At 38.5% G+C, this 20642-nt stretch overlaps 2 protein-coding genes across 2 annotated transcripts in view; both read right to left on the bottom strand.

Moving 5' to 3' along the window:
* Nucleotides 1-8522, bottom strand: part of atrx (ATRX chromatin remodeler) — a 58824-nt gene extending 50302 nt beyond the window's left edge. The window contains 6 exon segments of the mRNA XM_058797438.1: nucleotides 2987-3103; nucleotides 3187-3311; nucleotides 5280-5329; nucleotides 6068-6117; nucleotides 6289-6383; nucleotides 8397-8522. Of these exon segments, the coding sequence (XP_058653421.1) occupies nucleotides 2987-3103; nucleotides 3187-3311; nucleotides 5280-5329; nucleotides 6068-6117; nucleotides 6289-6383; nucleotides 8397-8416 (457 nt within the window). The 5' untranslated portion in view covers nucleotides 8417-8522.
* Nucleotides 8523-8770: 248 nt separating this feature from the next.
* Nucleotides 8771-20481, bottom strand: nup62l (nucleoporin 62 like). Its single transcript, XM_058798413.1, has 13 exons — nucleotides 20351-20481; nucleotides 19138-19435; nucleotides 17954-18189; nucleotides 17400-17474; nucleotides 17197-17301; nucleotides 12625-12720; nucleotides 12395-12497; nucleotides 11710-11854; nucleotides 11325-11374; nucleotides 9413-9547; nucleotides 9228-9339; nucleotides 9073-9139; nucleotides 8771-8958 (listed from the first exon to the last, which is right to left on the bottom strand). The coding sequence occupies exons 2-13, from the start codon at nucleotides 19419-19421 to the stop codon at nucleotides 8867-8869; spliced, it is 1500 nt and encodes a 499-aa protein (XP_058654396.1). The 5' UTR covers nucleotides 19422-19435; nucleotides 20351-20481; the 3' UTR covers nucleotides 8771-8866.
* Between the last annotated feature and the right edge of the window lie 161 nt (nucleotides 20482-20642).

The raw sequence follows: 20642 nt of genomic DNA, 5'->3' as shown, positions 1-20642 counted from the left end.
ACCCCAAACAAAAGCAGCGCCACGTTTGCCCTCTGCTCATTTTGTTTTGGTTACACCGCACGTTCAGTGTCGTCAAATCATGTTGCATCTTGTCATTACTTCGTTTAGAAGTATTTGGTCCATGTGGCGTTCATATTTCATCCAAACCGCACCAGAGTTCGTTTGGAAGCAGACCGAGACCCATCTGTTAGCGGTCTCGGTCCGCTTGTTTGCTGCGCACCAGGGTTCGGATGGCAGCGTTCACACTTACTCAAACCGCACTAACAGAGCAATCACTCCAAACCAAACATGACAAGTGTGAACACACCCTTAATTACATGCAATACGGCTACAGCACTGCCGACTGATGATCAGGTCAGATTATTCAAGTGTGTTTCTAGGTGTGCCTCCAAAATGTGACTTTATAGGCATACTTCAGGAGTTTTCTCTTCACTGAAGAAAGAGAACCTATATTTCTTAAATAAAATGCTTATTCAGCATTCTGCTGATAGATTGTGATATCCACAGTATTTGACCTAATGGTGATTTTTGAGACCAAACATATAGCCTTATAAATAAAGGAATTTTATGTGAATATAGAATGACAATACAATAGATAAATGTGAAGCTCTAGAACTTAAGAACTGCATTTTTTCTCTTCCATTGTTTGGCCGAACAGGTCACACTAAAATTACACGTAGTAAATTACAGGGCTCGAAATTAACTATAACACCATAACTATAAATTATATATTAACAGATTTCCTCTTTACATTCTTAACTTTAATGCAGATTGGTTAATATATTAGCTGTCAATCACTCAGTCACTGCTTTCCGCTGTCAGGTGACAGGGAGCTATAACTACCGGGGAAATGCAAAGGGCTGAAGAAGAGAGAAAATGAAAAGAAACACTGACGGATGTCTTACGTCAACCACCTAAATTAATCTGTTTGGTTAAACACAGAGAGAGAGCTCCTCTTTGGCGAGGGTTAGGATGGTGTATGCCGTGTTAAATTTTACATTCAGCTCTGCCAGTTGCACAGAACGGCTGGCAGCTAGGGGTGTGCAATACTGACAAAAACATTATATCTCAATATTTTCTAGGATTTTATTGATAAGAATTAGACGATATTTTGCTTGTGTTATTGTGCTGGTAGTCTAGCTGATTTCATATTCTGTGTGGTGGTCAGTTCACAGCAGTGATTGAAATTAATCTTTTCCAATAAGTTTAAATTGATTTTTACCTTTTATGGTCACACAATTAAGCCATTTTTTTCTAAAAGTGTGCATCATCATTTGAGTCAAATTCTTACATTTAATCAGTCAATTAGAATAATAAGACATTTGAGCTGTTATCAAGCAAATTAAATCAGTATCAACAAAATTAATCTTTGAATTAGAATTTTGAATTTCTGAAGTGGCATTTAGATGCACTTACACCTGCTTAATGCAGGACATGAATGCATTTAACCTGCAGTTACACATGCATATATAACGGTTTAATACTGTAAACATAAAACGTTGAATACTGATATTTGAAATTATTTTAAAAAAATTAAGATACTTTAAATGTGAAATTACAATCGCCAGCAGGTGGCATCAAGTCACTGTTAATAAGTGAGTCACTGCGATTGAACCGAATCATTTAAACGGTTGATTCATTCAGGAACGAAGCGAAACACCATCATGTTGCTCAGAGATGCAAAACAGTGCTGTGGCTGTGTGTGGAATTATTTTTGTTGTCGAAATGGAGCAAAAACAGGAAATATGGCGTCTACAACGTAAGTCTCTTAATAATAACTTCTTGTTTATTGAACTGTTGTATAAAATCAATATCACATTTGTAATCATGCTGATTTTTGGAGGAAAAAACGGCACTGTTCGTGTGATATTAACTATATGAAATGATATAAAGCCCCCCTATCTTGAATTTTGTTATGCATTTTAATAGATTGAATCATGCAGTGAAAGCGCACACGCACTAGTCTAACCTACTAGACTTCAGCACATCATGCGTGCGTGCACTCTCTGTAGGTGTTTGGTTTGGTTTTTGCAATATACTCGATAATGTCAAATCACACATCGTTAAAACAACAATTACGATACTATTTCAGCCCCTTATGTGAGCATCCTGACAATTAAAGGCCTTAACGATTGAACCTGATGATCCTGAACATTTTGCCACACACTTGTCCCTGCATTTCTTGCGTTTGGCACTCTCTCTGTGTTTAACCAAGCTCTCGAGCTTAAAATGTGTAGATTCGGTGGCGAATGCTGTTAGTGCTCCCTGCAAACTCCGTCCCACAGGCTTTAAAGTGAATGCAGTGCATAGAGCACAGTGCATCTTCATAGCGGAGCCACTCGACGTCTTTCAACCACGCCTTCCTTTAAGCTGCTGGCTCAACATTCACCACGATCGCCATCACCAGCACCATTATTTGTAACTTTAGGTGGTTTACAAAAGAAATCTGTCAGTGTTTCCTTTTATTTTCTCTCTTCTTCAGCTCTTTGCATGTCCCGCGGTAGTTAGCTCCCTGTCACCTGAGTGATTGACAGCTAATATTAACCAATCTAAAATCTGCATTAAATTTAAGAACGTAAAGATGAAGTTATGTAACATTTGATAGAACGGCAGACCGTATCAGCACACAGAAGGCACATAACTGTGAACGTTTTTAGAGAAATGAAAACAGGTCGCACTACAACAGTTATATGCACTCGCACAAATGCACCCAAATATATTTTAAGGTCGCACAGATTAAATTATGGGAGCATATGCGACCAAAATAGTCGCAATTTCGAGCCTTGAATTACATTAGTGATTGCCATTTTGGGGAAAAAAAAAATAGAAAGATTCAATGGAATTTCAGCACATTATCTTAGAAATAAGAAATTATTTAACCATTGAGAACCGTGTGCAGCAGTTATGTAACAAATAAATCGATTTGAGATAATTCAATATCCTTTAATGGGGCACGGGATCATTAACAGCGCACAGACCCACTCACCGGGACGTTTCCGGGCACCGTCCTCTTTCACTTTACTTCCTCTGCTACGAAACTCCGGACCGCGGAATTCATCTTTAGCTTCATTAGCGACCGGCTCCGGCTTGACCACCACTGTACCTGCGAAACGTGAAGGAGGAGATTCAGTGCGCCTCTTAAACCACACGCTTCAGAAGACCTGAACATCTCAACAGAAGACTAACCTTGTGGCAGCTTGTTAATATCCAGACCGCTCTGCACGCTTTCGTCTGCGCAGTGTTCACCTCCACTCTCATTTGCACATTCAGGTTCATCCACAGTAGTGTGCTTGGTCACAAATGAAGGTTTTCTGTAATTAAAAACAGAGAGAAAAGGGGTTGACAGGTTGTTCCAATAAACATTACCAAAATAAATCCTCTTCCCACACAAACACTCTCAAACTCAAAATCCCAGCATCCCTTTCCCACAACAAGCACAGCGTGTAAAACTATAGGATCATTGAAATATCTCAACACTTTCAATGAGCAACGCATACATAACTACAAGCATCCTAGGGGTGTCCCCGAATAGTCGACGATTCGATACTTTGATTCGGGGAACCTGATTCGACTCCCAATCTTACAGTCGAATATTAGCGGGGTGTTATTATCATGCCATTTTGGCTATATGGGGGTGATCAGTGTCTGATTTCACATCGAACTACCGGTTTTCTCCCAATAAGTTAATATACAGCCTATTATGATAATGCTGTAAATAAGAATCTGAAAAGAAAGAAGCTTTGAAAAAAATATTTTAACTTGCGTGAATAAATCCAATCACCCCTATAGATCAAAGTTTCGCTTTCTAATCCGTCACCGACAGAGGAGCATGGCGGCAGGGATTTAAATCTTTAACAAGACTCAAATTGACACGTTTTTCGTTTTTTTCCGATCAAGTAGGGTGTAAGTGATCTCAAAACTTTTCAGTTGGTTTATTTATCTCGTATAAGATGCATTTGGCTGAGTTACGCTGCAGTAAAGCGCTTCATTGCAGTACTATACAGTGATCATCTCTTCAGCGCGCGGTGCGAGCAGAACAACAATGCAGAATATTAATAACTATGACTGGCACTGTCATATACATACCATTATAATGAGAACACGGTTATAATAAAACCCTGTGATTTTTTAGTGTTTAGTTGTGTTTCTGCATGTTATTGCGTGAAGAACGCGTCCATAAAAGGAGTTCATTCAGAGCCGCGCAGACGCGTTCATGTGCATTCGGGGCATTTTGTGCAGATAGCATATAACTTATAATATTAACGTTATGTTATATAAATAACGAAGGTATTCTATGTGAGATAAATGAGTTAAATCCCATTGATTAAAAACCTGCTGCTTCATTCTACTGGTCATCTTCAGCGCGCGCAGCTCAAAACAGAAATGCAGAACGTTATAACTACGATCATATATATATATATATATATATAACGTTATAATGAGAGCAAAATGTTGTGAATTCTTTGCTGACGTTTAATGTTAACTATCTTTTAATCAAAACATAAAACATTATTTACCCCGTTTGTATCTGCGAGACGTCCGTTACACATTTTCCCTGTGTATATATGACTGTCGAATGTCTGACTTGACCCTTGGTATGTATTTTGCCCCGCCCCCAAATATATGATTCGACTATCAGTCGACTATCAGCATGATTAGAAAAATCCGATTCGACTCTGAAAACCCTTAGTGGGGGACACCCCTAAATCAACCACAGCAGCTGATAGACAAACACAACACTAACATGTCAGAAGTTGTTTCTCAGATTGTTGCTGTTTAAAATACATATTCTCAACACATGTAAATGACTCCTGTTATCATCTCCATTGGGATTTTTATAAAACACACAGAAAAAGTACACATTATTCCAAGTTCAGAGATCAGTGCATTGAAGTCTTCGGGTCATGCTGTGCTCCTTTCAAATTCAGGAAAGTCAGATTTTCCAACTTCCGATTTGCAAAAGCGCAACAGTAAAAACACTTCATGTTGGACTTAGTGTGGGAATCCTAAAACTGCAAGATTGAGATGTACACGCTGTACATAAACATTCATAAAGCAATTTAATGCATGATACAGAAATTCAAACAAAGTTCATACTATGACAATAAAAACAATTTTAATATTATATAGTCATAACTCTGCAATGTCTAGTAGGGAATATCCCACATCTGACTTTGAATGGAACGCGGCATAAGACAAAAAAACAAGGAAATACATTTAGTGCAGCTATTTTACTGGACGAGAGCCAGAGCTTCGATAATAACTGCAACCCAACTCACCTCTTTGAGCGTGAAGATGAGGGTTTGGTCATTTCTGAGGAGCAACCAGGCTGAAGAAAAGAAGAAGAAAAAACATTTCATTTCCAGTGATGATAAATGCATAGATTACCAGCTCAACCTGCAACATTAGTCTTACAGTAGTTTTGCATAAATCAAGCTCACAGAAACATCAAACAAAACAAAAAACTGGTCCACCTACCTGATTATTACAACCCAAATTTAGAAATCATAAATATTGCTGTGATAAGCTTTCAGGGAATAAAACGGATGTGCTGGTATCAATTTAATTCCCTTGTATTTTATAAACTTCCTCAAGAAGCTTTTGATGCACCAGTCCAACAAACTGAAAATCAAAGCATGAACATGAGTCATGTAATTAATGCTTTATTCACGCACTATATCGTTCTCTCACAATTACAGAGAATGACGGCAGAAGCCGTTTTGTTTTTTTTGTTTCACCAGTAAAGCTTGTTGCTAAATGGCAAGATGTATCGTTATTCTTTAACAAATCTGCCTAAATACTAATTGTGATGTTCTTCATGTGTACTCACATCTCAAAGAAAAAAAAATTGGATCTAGGATTTGTGCGCGACTTTGCAAAAACTGGGCAAGTAGAGCCAGACAAAGCCATTTTAGTTTACATGTCATTTTAAAAAGACTAACTATCGCTTTAGTTCAACTCAGAAAAATGAGCTTACGCTGTAGACTTGCCCTGGTGCGGCCGGATAGGACACAGTGTTATAGCAAACTGTAGAGATAAAAAGCAAAAACAGACTCCGTAGACATACCTCGCTCATTTTCTCATCAGGGATGTTTGAGTCACTGGCAGCCATTTTACCTGTAATATGAGAAAAGCATACAAACTTACAAGATGCATCACTTTCAGTTTTATTGCACATTAAAAACGCAAGGAAATTAAGAGAACATTTAGATATTGTTACACTATGTTTATAAATCGGCCTTATTTATTATATTTGGCCTTTGAAGCGCTGACAGTAGGGATCCTCACCATTGGAAATGTCTTGAGAATCAATGCTTTCGTCGTCCGGAGAATGACCCAAGAACTCATGAAGTTTAGTCACCAATGTATTCAACTTACTAGACCTGAAAGAAACACAGCACATTGCATGTATAAAGATGGAAGATATTAATGGACCACCTTTAACACAATTTGCCACAGACAGCGCTCTTATTGTTACTGTAAAACTGAACTGAATATAAAATTTCAGTGTCAGCAGCTTTCAAAATATTTATTTTATTACACACACACAAAAAAAAAAAAATAAAGTAGTGGAGGCTAATAACGTTTCCCAGTTTTTTTTTTTTCAACCTATTGTTTTTGTTTGCTTGTTTCATGGCTAGGAAAATGTATAACAAATAATATTAGGTTTTTAACATGTATTTTCGCTAAAAACTTTAAAACTGTATCTAAGAATCTCTTCAAAGAGTACCGTTATAATAATAAAAGTTCTCTCGCAGGGTTATCATCACAAGCTAACGGTGGTAACGCTAGACACTACTTTACGGTTTACTACGGTAATATTTATAAAGAAACGTCGTAATACGACAATACCTCCAACATAATTAAAACTCTATCTGAAGAGTAAAATGTCTTCTTCAACAGGAGAAACTCTATTAATGCTCCTGAAAATCATATCTAAAGCCATGCTGCAAAAACGGCAAACAAAAGTAACGCGCAGTAAAAAAAAAAGTAAGTACAGAAAAACTTACTTTTATGTATAAATCCGCACAAATGCATGAAACGACAATCCAATGTAAACATTAGCATCAAATTAAAGCCGAGGAGAGTTTTGAGGTAATTACACGCGCCGCGGTTTGATTGACAGCTGGCGTCATCACTGAGCCCGTCTCCTATTAGCGCGCGACACAACAGCCGGTAACAGACGGAAGACACGCACTGATAACAGCTAACATAAACAAACCGATCAGCCCGTGCCTGCCGTTAAAAGCGAGGACATGCCACGAAACTAACTAGCTCCATAAATAAGCCAGGATGAGGGGAAAACCAGTCATGTCACTACAGACCACTGCTCATAACTGTTTGACACAGATTCTTATCCACTAATTTCCTTTCAACACTTAGCCTGATTTAAGAGGAACACACCACAGGGACACAAAAACAACACTCGGGTCTCTTAAATCTACATGATTCTACGCCAAAGCACCCCTTTAAATGAAGTGCTAAAAAATTTGGTGGAGAAAGGCCTAGTTCTAGCATATGACCAATGCACCTATAATTGCTGGAGATGCACAATAGCATGAATAATGAAAATACTTGTAAAACAAAAGCAAGGCACTTTGTTAGGACATCAATTGGCGTAGAATACCCTCATGACGCCTCCTAACTATTCGCAGTACTTGAGCATAGATGTGAAGTGCACAAATGCATGCACGCATTACCCGGCTACATCCCTACACCTAACGTTACCTTAAGATCTCTGTGCTCGTGTCACGCGCGGATCTGAGATGTCACCGGTTTGGCTCCGCGAGGAAAGGGTTTTTTTCATTCGATCCGCTGGGTTTTCAGGTGTGTAGTAAAAGTAAATAGTGTTTTATGCCGATCGGGGCAGACAAAGCGAGAGCGCCATCTTGCCGGATGGCTGGAGACGCGCTAAAATGGCGCACGCGAGACTCAAGTCATCTGCGCGCGCGCTCTGAATGCACTGAACGCGAATACGCACACATGCACTGGGCGCGATTCACTTTAAATACCACAGTCCGCGTCCTCTCCGCGTGGTCACTGAATGCATTTTTAAAACACACAGAAAAATCGTAAATATTGCATGGGAGAATGCATGCATTTAATGCAAATAACGTGCAGCATAGAATAAATTAGTGCATGAGTTTTATGATGTATTCCGGACACATGCTTGTTGTACCGGCGCGGGTTATAGAAAATGTACAAAATCACGCCATGCATGTTATTCCTTATAATGTTATGAATGACCCCAGTATGCCGAACATCCACGCCATTTCACTCTGTTATCCAAGCATCACAATACAGGCTTTGCACTTTAGACATTTTCATGGTTCATGCTACACACACACTACATGCATGTGGAGGGGAGGATGCTGTGTTCTCAGTGGTGCACATACCTGCAGATGTCGGTGGTCATTTCGTCCCCTTTTAAACCTGCATTATCCTCTAAAATATTATGATTTTTATTTCTGGAGTTTTATTTATTTATTTTTTCTAGACGCAGACTAAGATTGCTTGATGATATTAAACAATGCCAGGATCCATGTTGCTATGGTGGAGCTCCATGCAGCTGATTGGCTCGTTTTACCCCGTAAGTGTGAACCAGGAAGAGAAACTCCCCTTTTTGCAGGTGTATTCTTCATTTTACATCTTTAAAAATGACTAAGTCTTCTACCTGAATTGCTCGATCACTAAACTGTGAGAACCTATGATAATTTGTAAACCGCAAGCAATATGAATTTTTTAAAAAGTACAACTAATTAAGAGGAAATGGGGTAGAAAGTAATTTTATTTTGAAGCAAATACCAAAAACAATGACATTCATTTACATCTGACTGAGAAAAAGAGAGGGAAAAAAACTGCATGATCACTGGAAGTTTAAACGAAAGCTCTTCTCTTGTTCCTTGCTGCGGCTTTCACACAGCTTTGAGACCTCCTGCACTCGCCTCTGGAGTAAAACTGCACAGAAAAAGTACATGTTAAGAATACAAGCTAACATTCATAATGCATTTAATGGACTGACAGTTGATTTTTCACTGTGTAAAAAGGCTTTAAAGCCAAAAATATACCAACCAGAATTTTGTTCTACCCACTGCAGGGAGTCCATATGTGCATTGAGGATTTTGCAGATCTGCTGAAGCTGAAAAACACCAGTCATTCTTAGTACAGATCACACAACAATTCATTAAGAGCATTTCTGTCTGGACTATTGGCCATATTTTGCATACCGGGTCAGTGGTGTCAGCAGGACCGCTGGATGTGTTGAGATGTTCAATAATCTCTTTCAGATCTTGGGACATTCGCTTGAGTTGGGCATCTACATTTTCTGCCAGCTTGTACCTGGATAAAAGAGATCGTTCAGATACTCTTATCACAGTATATGAGATGCTTAGATGGCTGATTGATCTCTTACGTTCTTTCTCGCTCTTCATCTGCGTTCTGCATGTAAATGGTTCCGCTCTGCTCCTTCACAGACTCCTCTAATGGACTAAGAAGATCCTCCAGCTCTTTCTGCTGGGACAGGATGAAGTCCAGTTCCTGATCCAACCTGTGGTACGAGCACCAAAATATGAGAAGCTCAAAGTTCACGTAAAACATGGCATATAAAGCATGGTGATATCTTTGATTGCGACTGGTCACTGTCCACTCAAACCATTAAAGGGACAGTTCACCCAAAAATCAATACTCTGTCATTAATTACTCGCCCTCATGTCGTTCCAAACCCGTAAGACCTTCGTTCATCTTCGGATGACAAAAATAACTATTCAACAATTCGTCTCCTCCACATGCAAGCGGATACGTATGTGATACTCTCTAGGAATGCTTAGATCCTATACTTATATCAGTATCGGCTCCGATACTGGCATTTTCTGCTGGATCGGGTATCGGTCAGACGACACCGATCCAAATCCGATATTGCGCGTATACTATTGCGTGTTACTGTTAAGCCCCATAAAAAGCACAAAAACATTATAAAGCAGCATAAAACTTTCGTGCACTATATTTCAAGTGTTCTGAAGCTGTTCCATAGTTTAGGTACAGATGAATATTTAAGTCATTACATTCAAGTTCGCATAAACTCTTCTCTCTGCTGCGGCTGTCTGTCATCCTTCATTCAGGGTTCAAACTGCGTGTCGTGTTCGGTTATGACAGTGAAAATGATCAAACTCTCTACAAGAGTGCTCAATAACTGAGATTTGAAACTGTTAAAAGAAAAGGCTCAAACTATTGCACAGTCAATACACTATGCATCAATATCTCTATAACATTTCTATGCTGCGCGCTGCGACTCCGTGTTGCTTCAAATGCATCATTCTGCGCTCGGGATGCGCATGAGCGCTTTGTGCCGCTCTGTATTGGAGCCTTTCGTATTATAATACTTTTGCACAATGAAAGATTATTAATAGTCTTTCTTGTTCTGTCCTATCTATCATATGCTGCTGCCTTCATTACTTCAAGACATTACTTCAAGAAATGTCTTTTAATTTGTAGTATATATCTAAATATATTTACTTGTTTTTCATGAATGTATTTTACAACAATACAAAGAGCAATGTGTAACATTTTACCAGATTTAGTCTTACAATTATTAACTTTTATTTGTTCCCCACTAAATAGATTTGATCAAATTGTGCACCCATGATTCTTCTAGACTAGAGTATCTTTTGCTGCTGAATTATCCACTAACCTAGTTTATAATAGTATTTTTGTTATAGATTATGATTATATATTTTTTCATTTGTTATTTTTCAATAAAATGAAGTGGTTTGTGTTTAACACAAAAGAGTGATGATCAGGTCAACACACAGAAGAATAGATTGAACTACATTGATTTAAAGAAAACTGCGCTGGTATCGAATTGGATCGTGTCGGCAGATACTCTGATTTTTCGGTATCGGTTCTGAAAAAAATGGTATCGTTACATCCCTAATACTTTCCAAAATGTCACCAGGGTGATCAGCTTTCTTTGCGCACAAAAGTATTCTTGTAGCTTTGTAAAATTAGTTGAACCCCTGATGTCACATGGATTATTTTAACGATGTTATTACTACGTTTCTGAGCCTTGATCATGTTAGGATCCTTGCTGTCTATGGAGGGTCAGAGAGCTCTCGGATTCCATCAAAAATAGCTTAATTTGTGTTTTGAAGATTAACGAAGGTCTTACAGGTTTGGAACGACACGAGGGTGAGTAATTAATGACAGTTTTCATTTTTGGGCGAACTATCCCTTTAATGCTCCTCCACCAAGAAATTCAAGTTTTGTGAATTACTTTAGAATGTTTTCAATATAATACAGCTTTTTAAATAAATTAAAACATGGATTACCTTCGTTGGTCCAGTTTCACTTTTTCCATATCTTTATGTAAAGCAGTTATCTAAAAGAAAAAAAGAAAAAGAATACTTGTCAATGGAAACCTGTGGTTTTAGGCAGTGTGCCATCAACACTAGATTCAGGTTTAAAGATGGATAAGTTAACTATGGGAGACTCAAAATGTGAAATGTGTAACATAACATGCAGCAGTGTCTGTATATGTGGGAAATCTCCAAAACAGGTGCATTACAAGAATGTTGTCTCGACAAAGCCTTGATTCCTGCTCTATTTGAAAGGTTTCATAATGGGAATGTGTGAATTGCTATAACTGTACCAGTGCAAAGATGGTGTATGTGGCACCAGAAAACAGTGTGCTAAAAGATGAATGCATTCCTCTACCTTCTCTCCATTCTCCACCAGCATACGGTCCCAGGCATTGACCTGAGTGGCCTGCTGTAGAAAGTGTCGCTCTTGGTCTTCCAGCTCTGAGCTCCACTTGTTAATCAAAGCCTCCAGCTGAGCGTACGACATCACCGGAGCAGTGCTGAATACAACACAAGAATTTGGATATGCAACTCGAAAAAACCCCCACAAAAGTGTAGGGCTGAGAAAATAAAGCGATGATTCAGCATCGATTCTGATATTTTCCGAATGCATTGCAATCCCTCTGGAATGGATTCTGAGCTTAGTCTTGAACAGCAGATGCATTGCATGCTTCAGAAACAGCTGTACTCTGCTTATTTCCAAATCCTTACACACTTGAACCTAAAACAATCATTCATAAAATTCAAAAAGGTTGAAGCGAATTCACAGCGGGCTGTGTTTACATTAATCTGGCGTCATAAAAGCATTCTGAGCCGAGGTGAGATTACAGACTCAGCCGAACGCATAAGCGCATTTGAGTGTGCGGATAAAAACTAGAGTAGAGCGCCATCTGCTGTTAACATCTACGCTCAGAATCGATTCCAGAGGAATTGCAATGCATTCGGAAAATCTCAGAATCCATCCACGAATCGATTCTGCATCGATTTATCACCCCAGCCCTACAAAAATCACAACAGCTCAGATGTGAACAGCTTTGTACCTGGTTGTGACGACGGCGGTGGAGGTGATGGTGGCTGGTGCAGTAGATGCAATGGGCTTCAGTCCCAGAGAAAAGCCAGTAGTGGCTCCAGTGCTAGCAACAGCTACAAAAGACACAAACACATGCTCAAACAATACAAATAACTGATAGGAAAATGATATATTGGCGCCAATTATTTGCTCAGCGTGTATTAATGTGCAAAGGCAGTGTGTGGGAATAAGCGAGGGCACCTGTGCTTATAGCAGGAGCGGCTCCTAGAGGTTTCAGGGACAGGCTTGTGGGAGCGATGGAGGCTGAGGTCGCCACAGGAGCCACCGACGAGCCCACTGACAGAGGAGAGAAAAACCATGTGATCTCACAATGACTTCTCTAGAACAGGGATGGGCACCTTTGATATTGACGAGGGCCAGCATTTTTACTCCTTTATACCAAGGGGTCAGATCACTAATCCACATCCACACACCTTTTTATTGAAGGAAATTAAAGTATAATTAATGTAGTTTGTTACTTAAAGATTTTATTAACTATAAAACTTGTGCAGTTATGCTAATTCAGAACTTTGTTGTCAGTTGACAGCAATATATTACCCCAACATATAAACATCTCTATTGCATTGTCTGTAAATTTGCAAAAAATAAAATAAAAATAGCAATTTCAAATGGTGCTATAAAATAACGGGTATCTGCAGCATTTTTAAAATCCAATTTAAGACTTTAAGACCTTTTTAAGACCTGCACATTTCAGCCTTTAAACAATCAAGAAAATGGATGAGTCAAATGTATTGATTATTATATTAATTTAAACAATTATTATATTAAAAACAAATATATCTTAGTATCTTAATTGTTTAGATTTTTATAATGCATTAGCTTTTTGTCGATCCACTGGTTCACATTTAAAAATATGTAGCAAAAACAGCAGAAGGGTTTATTGAAAAGCAGGTGTCGCTGTCTGAACGGCAGAAATATCGCGGTTTCCACAGTAACAGCACAGTACTTTCAAACCAGCAGCGCTCATATTTATTCAGTGAAATCATAGCCTTTTGAAGTTTAATTGACATATTAATCTATATGGCAATTTTTGTCTTTCTGTCCCCAAATTTAAGACCTCTTATAATTAAGACTTTTTGAACCACTTTCACGGCCTTATATTTAAACAATTAAACTGAAGACATTTTAAGCACCCGTGGAAACCCTAAGAACATAGTTTAATGCAAACATTTCTGTCATGCATCTGGCAAAAAGCTTTTGTTGATTATGCATTTTACCTTTGAAATTTGAGGCAAGCGCAACACCGGCGTCCAGTTGTTTGTGAGCAAGTGGTGTGATGGCGATTTAAATAAAAACAAACATATGGGTATCACCTTGAATTTGTTAAAAAAGATATTCTGTTTACCATCTTGACTGAAAATGTTGTTTTCATGGTCAGTTTTCATTTATTTGCTAATGTTAGTAAATGTTTACGTTAGAGTGCACGTCCTACTACGCTGTAATTAATACGAGCAGCGGCTGGAAACTAGCGACCCCTCCTGGTTGGAGATAGTATTAACATCATAAACTGAAAGCAACCTTTATGTGACTTAACCCACTTCTCGACTTTCTTTCAAATATTTTAAAATTGATCATCCGAGTCTAATATAAAAGACTTACGGACTTTAAGCAACAACAGCTGATGGAAGGGCAAAGACAGTTTGCGCATGCGCGACTTCAAGTGCTACTTCGTGACGTGTACATTGTAACGGTCTACAGCTAATTTGAAAAAAAACACATAAATAAAGAAGTACAGCTAATTTGCCTTAGTCTCTACTACGTGACAGATTAGGTAAGTAAATATTATGTTTTGTCTTGCTGCATTTTAATTCTATCTGCATATGATCTACCATTAGTCTTTTAATGAAATACGTACCTATATGTTTTTAACTTGATCTAAGTTTAATGATTTTCCCGTTTGCACAAAGATATGTCTGCAGTTAGCAACAACACCTCAGGTAGCGATGATGATGTGAAACGAGCAATGAAAGTATTGCTAAAAACATCCTCCTCGAAACATGTTAAATGTAAAAAAAAAAATGTTTCATGTTGACACAAGTTAGCTATCATTATATCTAATTATACTAACTTCAAAACGAGCTTGCTAGGTCATATGGCTTGTTGATTAGAGCCCATGATGGAGCCATAATGTCCCATCCCTGCTCTAGAACTGTCCTAAATGAGACTTAACACACCTTTTGTCCAATTGACCTCCTTTACTATGTAATTAGTGGATATTTAACTTAAAAGAAAGCACATAAATGAAGAAAGGAATTTCCATGACCTAAAACTTGATGGTTTGTCATTTGTTTGCTTGTAACAGATAGGGCATGCTTTAAAGTCCTTGTTGTTTGGATGGCAAAAAATCTGACTTTATCTGTGTTTAAAAATAATAATAATAATAATAAAATTGGAGCAAAAATAGAATAAACAGGAATATTTCGTGTTATTGTGGTGTTCAGTTGCATTAGACATCGTGTGATAATGTGATAGACTTGCCTAAGACTACATTAACAACACTGAGTCTCTCTCTCTCTCTCTCTAAATACATATTATACCTAAAGAGTGAGCCTCAGCATTGCAAATATTTAGTTGTAATTACATATACAGCCAGTGGCAAGAATACGTTTGTGAACCCTTTGAAAATATCTGGATTTCTGCATTGAATAGTCATAAAAGTAATGGTCTGATCTTTATTTATAAAAACTAACAAAAAACACAAATAAACAAGCTTTGGACATATTATCGAATACACTGTGCAATCTTTGCAAAGCAAGGTAGAGAAAGTAATTGGATTGTGTTATTTTTAGATCGTCTTTAGCAGCAAAACCTCCACCAAATCATTTCTCTCTGTGCTAACAACATTTTTTACCGTCCCTCTAATTTTAGCAATATTTCTGGGCTTGATAGCACAGCCCTTTTTAGGTTATGCCACAGCATCTGGATTCTGTTTCAGTCATTCTTTAGCTGGTATTACTTGTGTGCTTTGGGTCATTGTCTCGTTACATCACCTAGCTGCTCTAAAGCTTGACGTCATGAACCGAAACCTGATATTTTCCTGGAAGACGTCTTCATACACTTTAAAATTCATCCTTCCTTCAGTGATGGCAAGCACCCAGATTTGGAGTTCAACCGATCACAGTTGATCCGTTTGAACAAGGCCCCATGGTTCGGCACACACGCACACGGTTCGAAGATTAGTTGCAGTTTATTCATCATCGAGTGATGCCGTATTTGTAATTTAAGTAAGGAATAATTGACTTTGGTCTGTTGAATTATTAGAAAAATAATGCACACCCGAGGTTCTAATAATTCAACAAACCGAAGGCAATTATTCCGCTTATACTACAGTTACCAAACCTCAAGACATCGATCAGATGATATATTTCAAGGCATTCGTATGGTTTTTCTACTTAAATCGCTATTGTGAGTAGGATTATTTCTTCCGCATCTCATCCAACGCCTCCGTTGCCAATTCCAAAACATCATTTTAAACCTAGTAATGTAGGCTTGAGCTGTTGATAACAGACTAATGCAGTTAACACAGTTAATAACTAAGTTATGAGAGAGAGAGAGAGAGAGAGAGAGATTACCTCTGTGCGTCTCTCAATAGTGTTCGGCAGCAATGTCTCTAGTTATAGTGAAACTTTAAGTTCATTTTCTTCACGAACAGTGCCGTAGTTGTTACCTCGCTTGTGAGAAGTCATGTAGTTTTTAAGTTGTTAAACTACTGATAAAATCGTCAGAGTAGCACTAACAATAGCGTGATGTATGTTAGTGTGTGTGCAGCTAACTGTTATGTATGTGCGGTCTGTGAGTGAGAGCGAGCGGGAGACAGAGTGTATGTGTTTTCCGTACATAATAAAGCGTAATTTTGTGGCAAAAACATGGCCATGATCTGTCGTTTTTATCCTTTTGTTTACTATATTTATTTATTTGTTTGGCCAGTGTCGTTGTGGGTCTTGGTTATTTTGCTGTTGTAAGACCTTTGAAATAACAGAAATCATTTGGTGAAGTGATATGGTCATGTAATGCGGTCATGAGCTGCCTGGAACTACGTTCGCTGTGCGTTTCCTGAAAAAAATTGCACCCCTTAGAACGTTCGTCAGCCAATCAGATTCAAGCATTCAACATACATACATACATACATACATACATATATATATACATATATATATATATATATATATATAGTATAAATGATCTTAAACCATTCAATACACATTCAAGATACATGCACACATTTCCCCAGAAGCCTTGTGGTACAACCAAGTGGTTTTAGGCAACCATTAATCACTTTATTATTCCACTTAATCATATATTAAATTTATAATAATCATTTAAGCCATTTATATACTCATTTCATTGACTCATCCATTGATTAGTCATTTACATTCTATTTTAGTTTATTTTTCCATTGTTGTTTAGTCTATGATTGTGTGGTTTGTCTTCATGTAAGAGATAAGAGAATGTCTCCATTTCAAGGTTTTTAACGTCACGGGACGATGTTGTGAAGCAGTCATTTTCCACTGCTATTGATTGTTGTATAACACTACTTATTGGATTTGACAAAGTCTGAGCACTGAAACATACACAGCTAAGATTATTTAATAAACTCTGCCCCTTTTTATCATCATTACTTTGTCTCCTGCTTCTGCTCTTCTCTGGCTTTGCTCAGTCAACTTCTAGGCTGATAGAAGACTGTTAATACTGTTTTGGGTACCAGACAAAACGTCAGCTTGACTGAACTAGAAGATGTGTGAAAGAACTCACATGTGAATCCTGTGGCTGGTGTTGAGGCTATAGGAGTCGCAAACAGAGAGGACACCGGAGCCGACAGGGACTGACCCAGTGCAGAGCTGGTAGGGGCTGGGGTGGCTAAACAACAACAACAAAAGATGTATTACATAACTATTGCCCTCTTTTGCAAGTTGTTCTAATATTAGAATAGCCACACTACATATTACATACTGTACCTGATGTTTTAATTCCAAAGTTAATTGCAGTTGCTGAGGCTGTGGATGCAGTAGCAGGAGCTCCAAGAGTCAGACCTGAAAATCAACAGAAAAACTAATAAATAAGCAGACAAAAAAGCATTTTTGCATATTTTCTTCAAAAAGGAACCAGTGTGACACAATGTGATACAGTGTGTATAACAAACTCCAAGTGGAGAAAAAAAAAAAAAAAAAAATTCAAGACCCCTTGAAACGGTTTGAAAAACCAAAGATTTTCTTTCTTTGTGAGTTTGCAGACATATTCAACCGAAACAGGAAGTTTGGGGGCAGGGCTTGACCTTCTGCTCAGTTATTGGAATGAATGTGTCCACAATGCAGTCTGTAATTTATTTGTGTGTATTTCTGTATCTCAGAGCTACTTTCTGCTTCGTGTAGCATTAAATGGTGGCAGGTGTAGGAGCATTTCAGAGAGCTGGAGATCGGGACCAAATTGTCAGCTTCTAGCAGAATAGGACAAAAAAAAAAAAAACTCTCAAAATCCTCATTTCGATGTCAAGACGTGTACTTGGTGTTACCTGTGGGTTGAGCCCCTAGTGAGAGCACAGGGGTGGGCTGTGCTGGGGCAGCTGAGGATGCTTGAACTTTGGGCGTCCCGAAGCTGAATCCGCCCAAAGGCTGCTGGGCTGCTGCAGTAGTCTGAGGGGCGAGACCTCCGAAACTGAAGCCCGCCCCTGCAGATGAAGCCCCCAGAGTCACGCTTGTGGTCGCAGGCTGAGACGCTGCCGGTGTGCTGAGTTTTGGAAGGGAGGCGCTGGACGCAAAGACATGAACAGACTCTTCAAATATAACAGACATGTAAACGGTTTCCAGTCCTGCTGTTCCACTGTCACCTCTCAGTTACACAATGGATCTATACAACTCTGGACCAGTCAGATTCTCAAGTCATCTTGAAAGAGTTCTACAAATAAAGGCACTTACACACCAGAGAGAGCCATGACAGAGTGTTGCACAGATGGAAAAGCATATCATGCCTTTTTAGGGTTCACTTTGAAATCAATCAGGAATACAGCAAATGTCCAAAGACACAAATGAAGCCACCTTCCTGAAATTCTTACTGCTCAAAGCTTGCTACATTGCACTCTTTATTACTGTAAATAGTCAACATTAATTATATACAGTGCCTGGCCACAGTTTTAGTGGCCTTTGCTTTAAAAAGTATTTTTCCCTAATTTGTCTTGTAATGATTAACTAAGGGAAAGTCTAAGAATAAGAAGCCATGAACCAAACCAACCAGTTACCAGAAGTAACTCACAACCACAGTTTGGTTTGGACAATTTTTTTCCCATTACAAAATAAGTAGTTTGAGAGTGTTGGGAAACTGACTCTACATCATTAGCAGTGCTTCATGGGAGTGGGCGGAGCTAAAGATCTTTTGAAGTGATTTGCTTGTTTAGATTCTCTAATTGTTGTAGATTTCGTTGCAGAATCATAAGATAGCTTTTCACCAGGGATTCTGCTGTTGAACACTGTTATTTAAAAAAATAATATCATCTGATTGCTTTAACAAAAGCACATCAATTAACTGACTCCAAGCTCAGAGCTTTCAGATAATTAAAAATCAACTGCTCTGTGAAGAAAACGAAAAGGCATTTTTATTTACGGAGCACGGCTGTCGTGCTCTGGTCCTTGAAAGAACTGTTTATTATTGCTTTATTAAGACCAAATTTGTGAACATTATTCGCTCCAGATAAAACCTCACCCGAAAGAGAAGCCTCCACTCGGGGTGGTGCTCTGAGCCGGGGCTCCGAAGCTGAATCCACCCTGCGTGCTTCCATTATTCTGCGTTGGCTGTGCGAGGAGTCCTGCGATCTGAGACGGCTGGTTTCCAAAGGACTGAGCCTGGGGTTGGCCGGCCCCGAAAGAGAAGCCGCCTCCTGCAGGAGTGCTGGTCTGCAGCCCGAAGCCTGCGGTGGGTGGAGCGGTAGTTTTAGGAGCTCCAAAGGCGAAGCCTCCAGTGCCCGACTGACTGAAGTTAAACGCCATAGTGCTGCAAATGACTGCATGATAATGAGAGAAATAAGAGTGTTACACTTAATGTACCAGACCTGTATAAACGACTATCATATATGATTTAATTGCAAATCTGTTGAATTTATTTTCCTTAATTTCAAGAAAACACTATTGTGTGCTAAGCAGCTAAGGTTAGTGTGTGCCACAAACACACATTTAGGTCATATAGAAAGATGAATGTGATATAAATTAATATTTAAGATTTAAAAAAATAAAATACACAGGTTCAATAGAAATTGTGGTTGTGTCTAGAGACTTAGACTATAATACAGTAGATGTGTGCAGTCAACACTCAACTCCTTATTTCAGACTATGATGCCTTAAAATGTTATCTATGTAACGTTAGTCAGCTTATTAGTTTGACACTACGCACCAAAAATGCTATCTAGTTAGCCTGCTATTATAACGTAACGACCCAAAATGCTGTCGAAGTACACATTTAACAGGTTTTGCGACCGTAATGTCCAAACTGTCTTGTAGCTTCTCTAGGCTTTGAGAATATGATGACTAGCGTTATACTGACTATTTATGCTAATCACAGCCAATGTTTGCTTCTCAACTAGCCTCTTTAACATATTCAGTAATAAAACGATATTAAAATCCACTGATAACAAACTAAAGCAGTAGAGCAGCGTATGTGCTTCTTTGGAAATGAATATTTAGTATTGTCGGTTCTTTAAAACTGATAAATATAACAAAACAGCCGCTCTGGTTTAACTTCAATGACGATACATTAGCTGACAGCTCCTCACATTAAGCTCACTGAATGCCCTCCTCTGCACAGATATATCGCCCATTACTATATATTACTATAAAACTAAGTCAGGCAGACTAATTAAGATAAACAAGGTGAAACTAAATACTTCACATCTGGTATAAAGGCACAAAAAAATAAAACTTACGTAGAGTACTTCACAGCAGCTCCCGCGCGCAGAATGCGTCACATGCGTTGTTCCTGTGAGGACCTCTGCGTCAACTGTCTAAAATACTGCCTGATCAAAATTCCACATATTTACAGTCTATGGGTACGCCACGCCGCTGCCAAAATTAAAAGTAAAAATAAACTGCTGCGTTCTGCCGTAAAACCCCAAGGAATAAGAACTGCCGCATCAAACAACAAATTTGTCAATCTTTTATTTATTTATTTATTCTTTATTATGATTAAGTCATTGCTGATTACATTAACAAAAAGAT

This window comes from Onychostoma macrolepis, chromosome 14 (genome assembly GCF_012432095.1).
Source record: "Onychostoma macrolepis isolate SWU-2019 chromosome 14, ASM1243209v1, whole genome shotgun sequence".
In the NCBI taxonomy this organism is placed as follows: domain Eukaryota; kingdom Metazoa; phylum Chordata; class Actinopteri; order Cypriniformes; family Cyprinidae; genus Onychostoma; species Onychostoma macrolepis.
The sequence above is the reverse complement of the archived record's forward strand: the minus strand, read 5'-3'. Positions and strand labels throughout refer to the sequence as shown.

What these genes read in the sequence shown, in the direction of transcription:
- nup62l (XM_058798413.1), bottom strand. Translation starts at nt 19,421, where the DNA reads ATGGCGTTTAACTTCAGTCAGTCGGGCACTGGAGGCTTCGCCTTTGGA. An exon ending in AGTGGAGGCTTCTCTTTCGG is followed by an intron (nt 18,190 to 19,137) that starts GTGAGGTTTTAT and finishes CTTTGCGTCCAG; the next exon opens with CGCCTCCCTTCCAAAACTCA. An exon ending in ACCAGCCACAGGATTCACAT is followed by an intron (nt 12,721 to 17,196) that starts GTGAGTTCTTTC and finishes CTCCTCTGTCAG; the next exon opens with TGGGCTCGTCGGTGGCTCCT.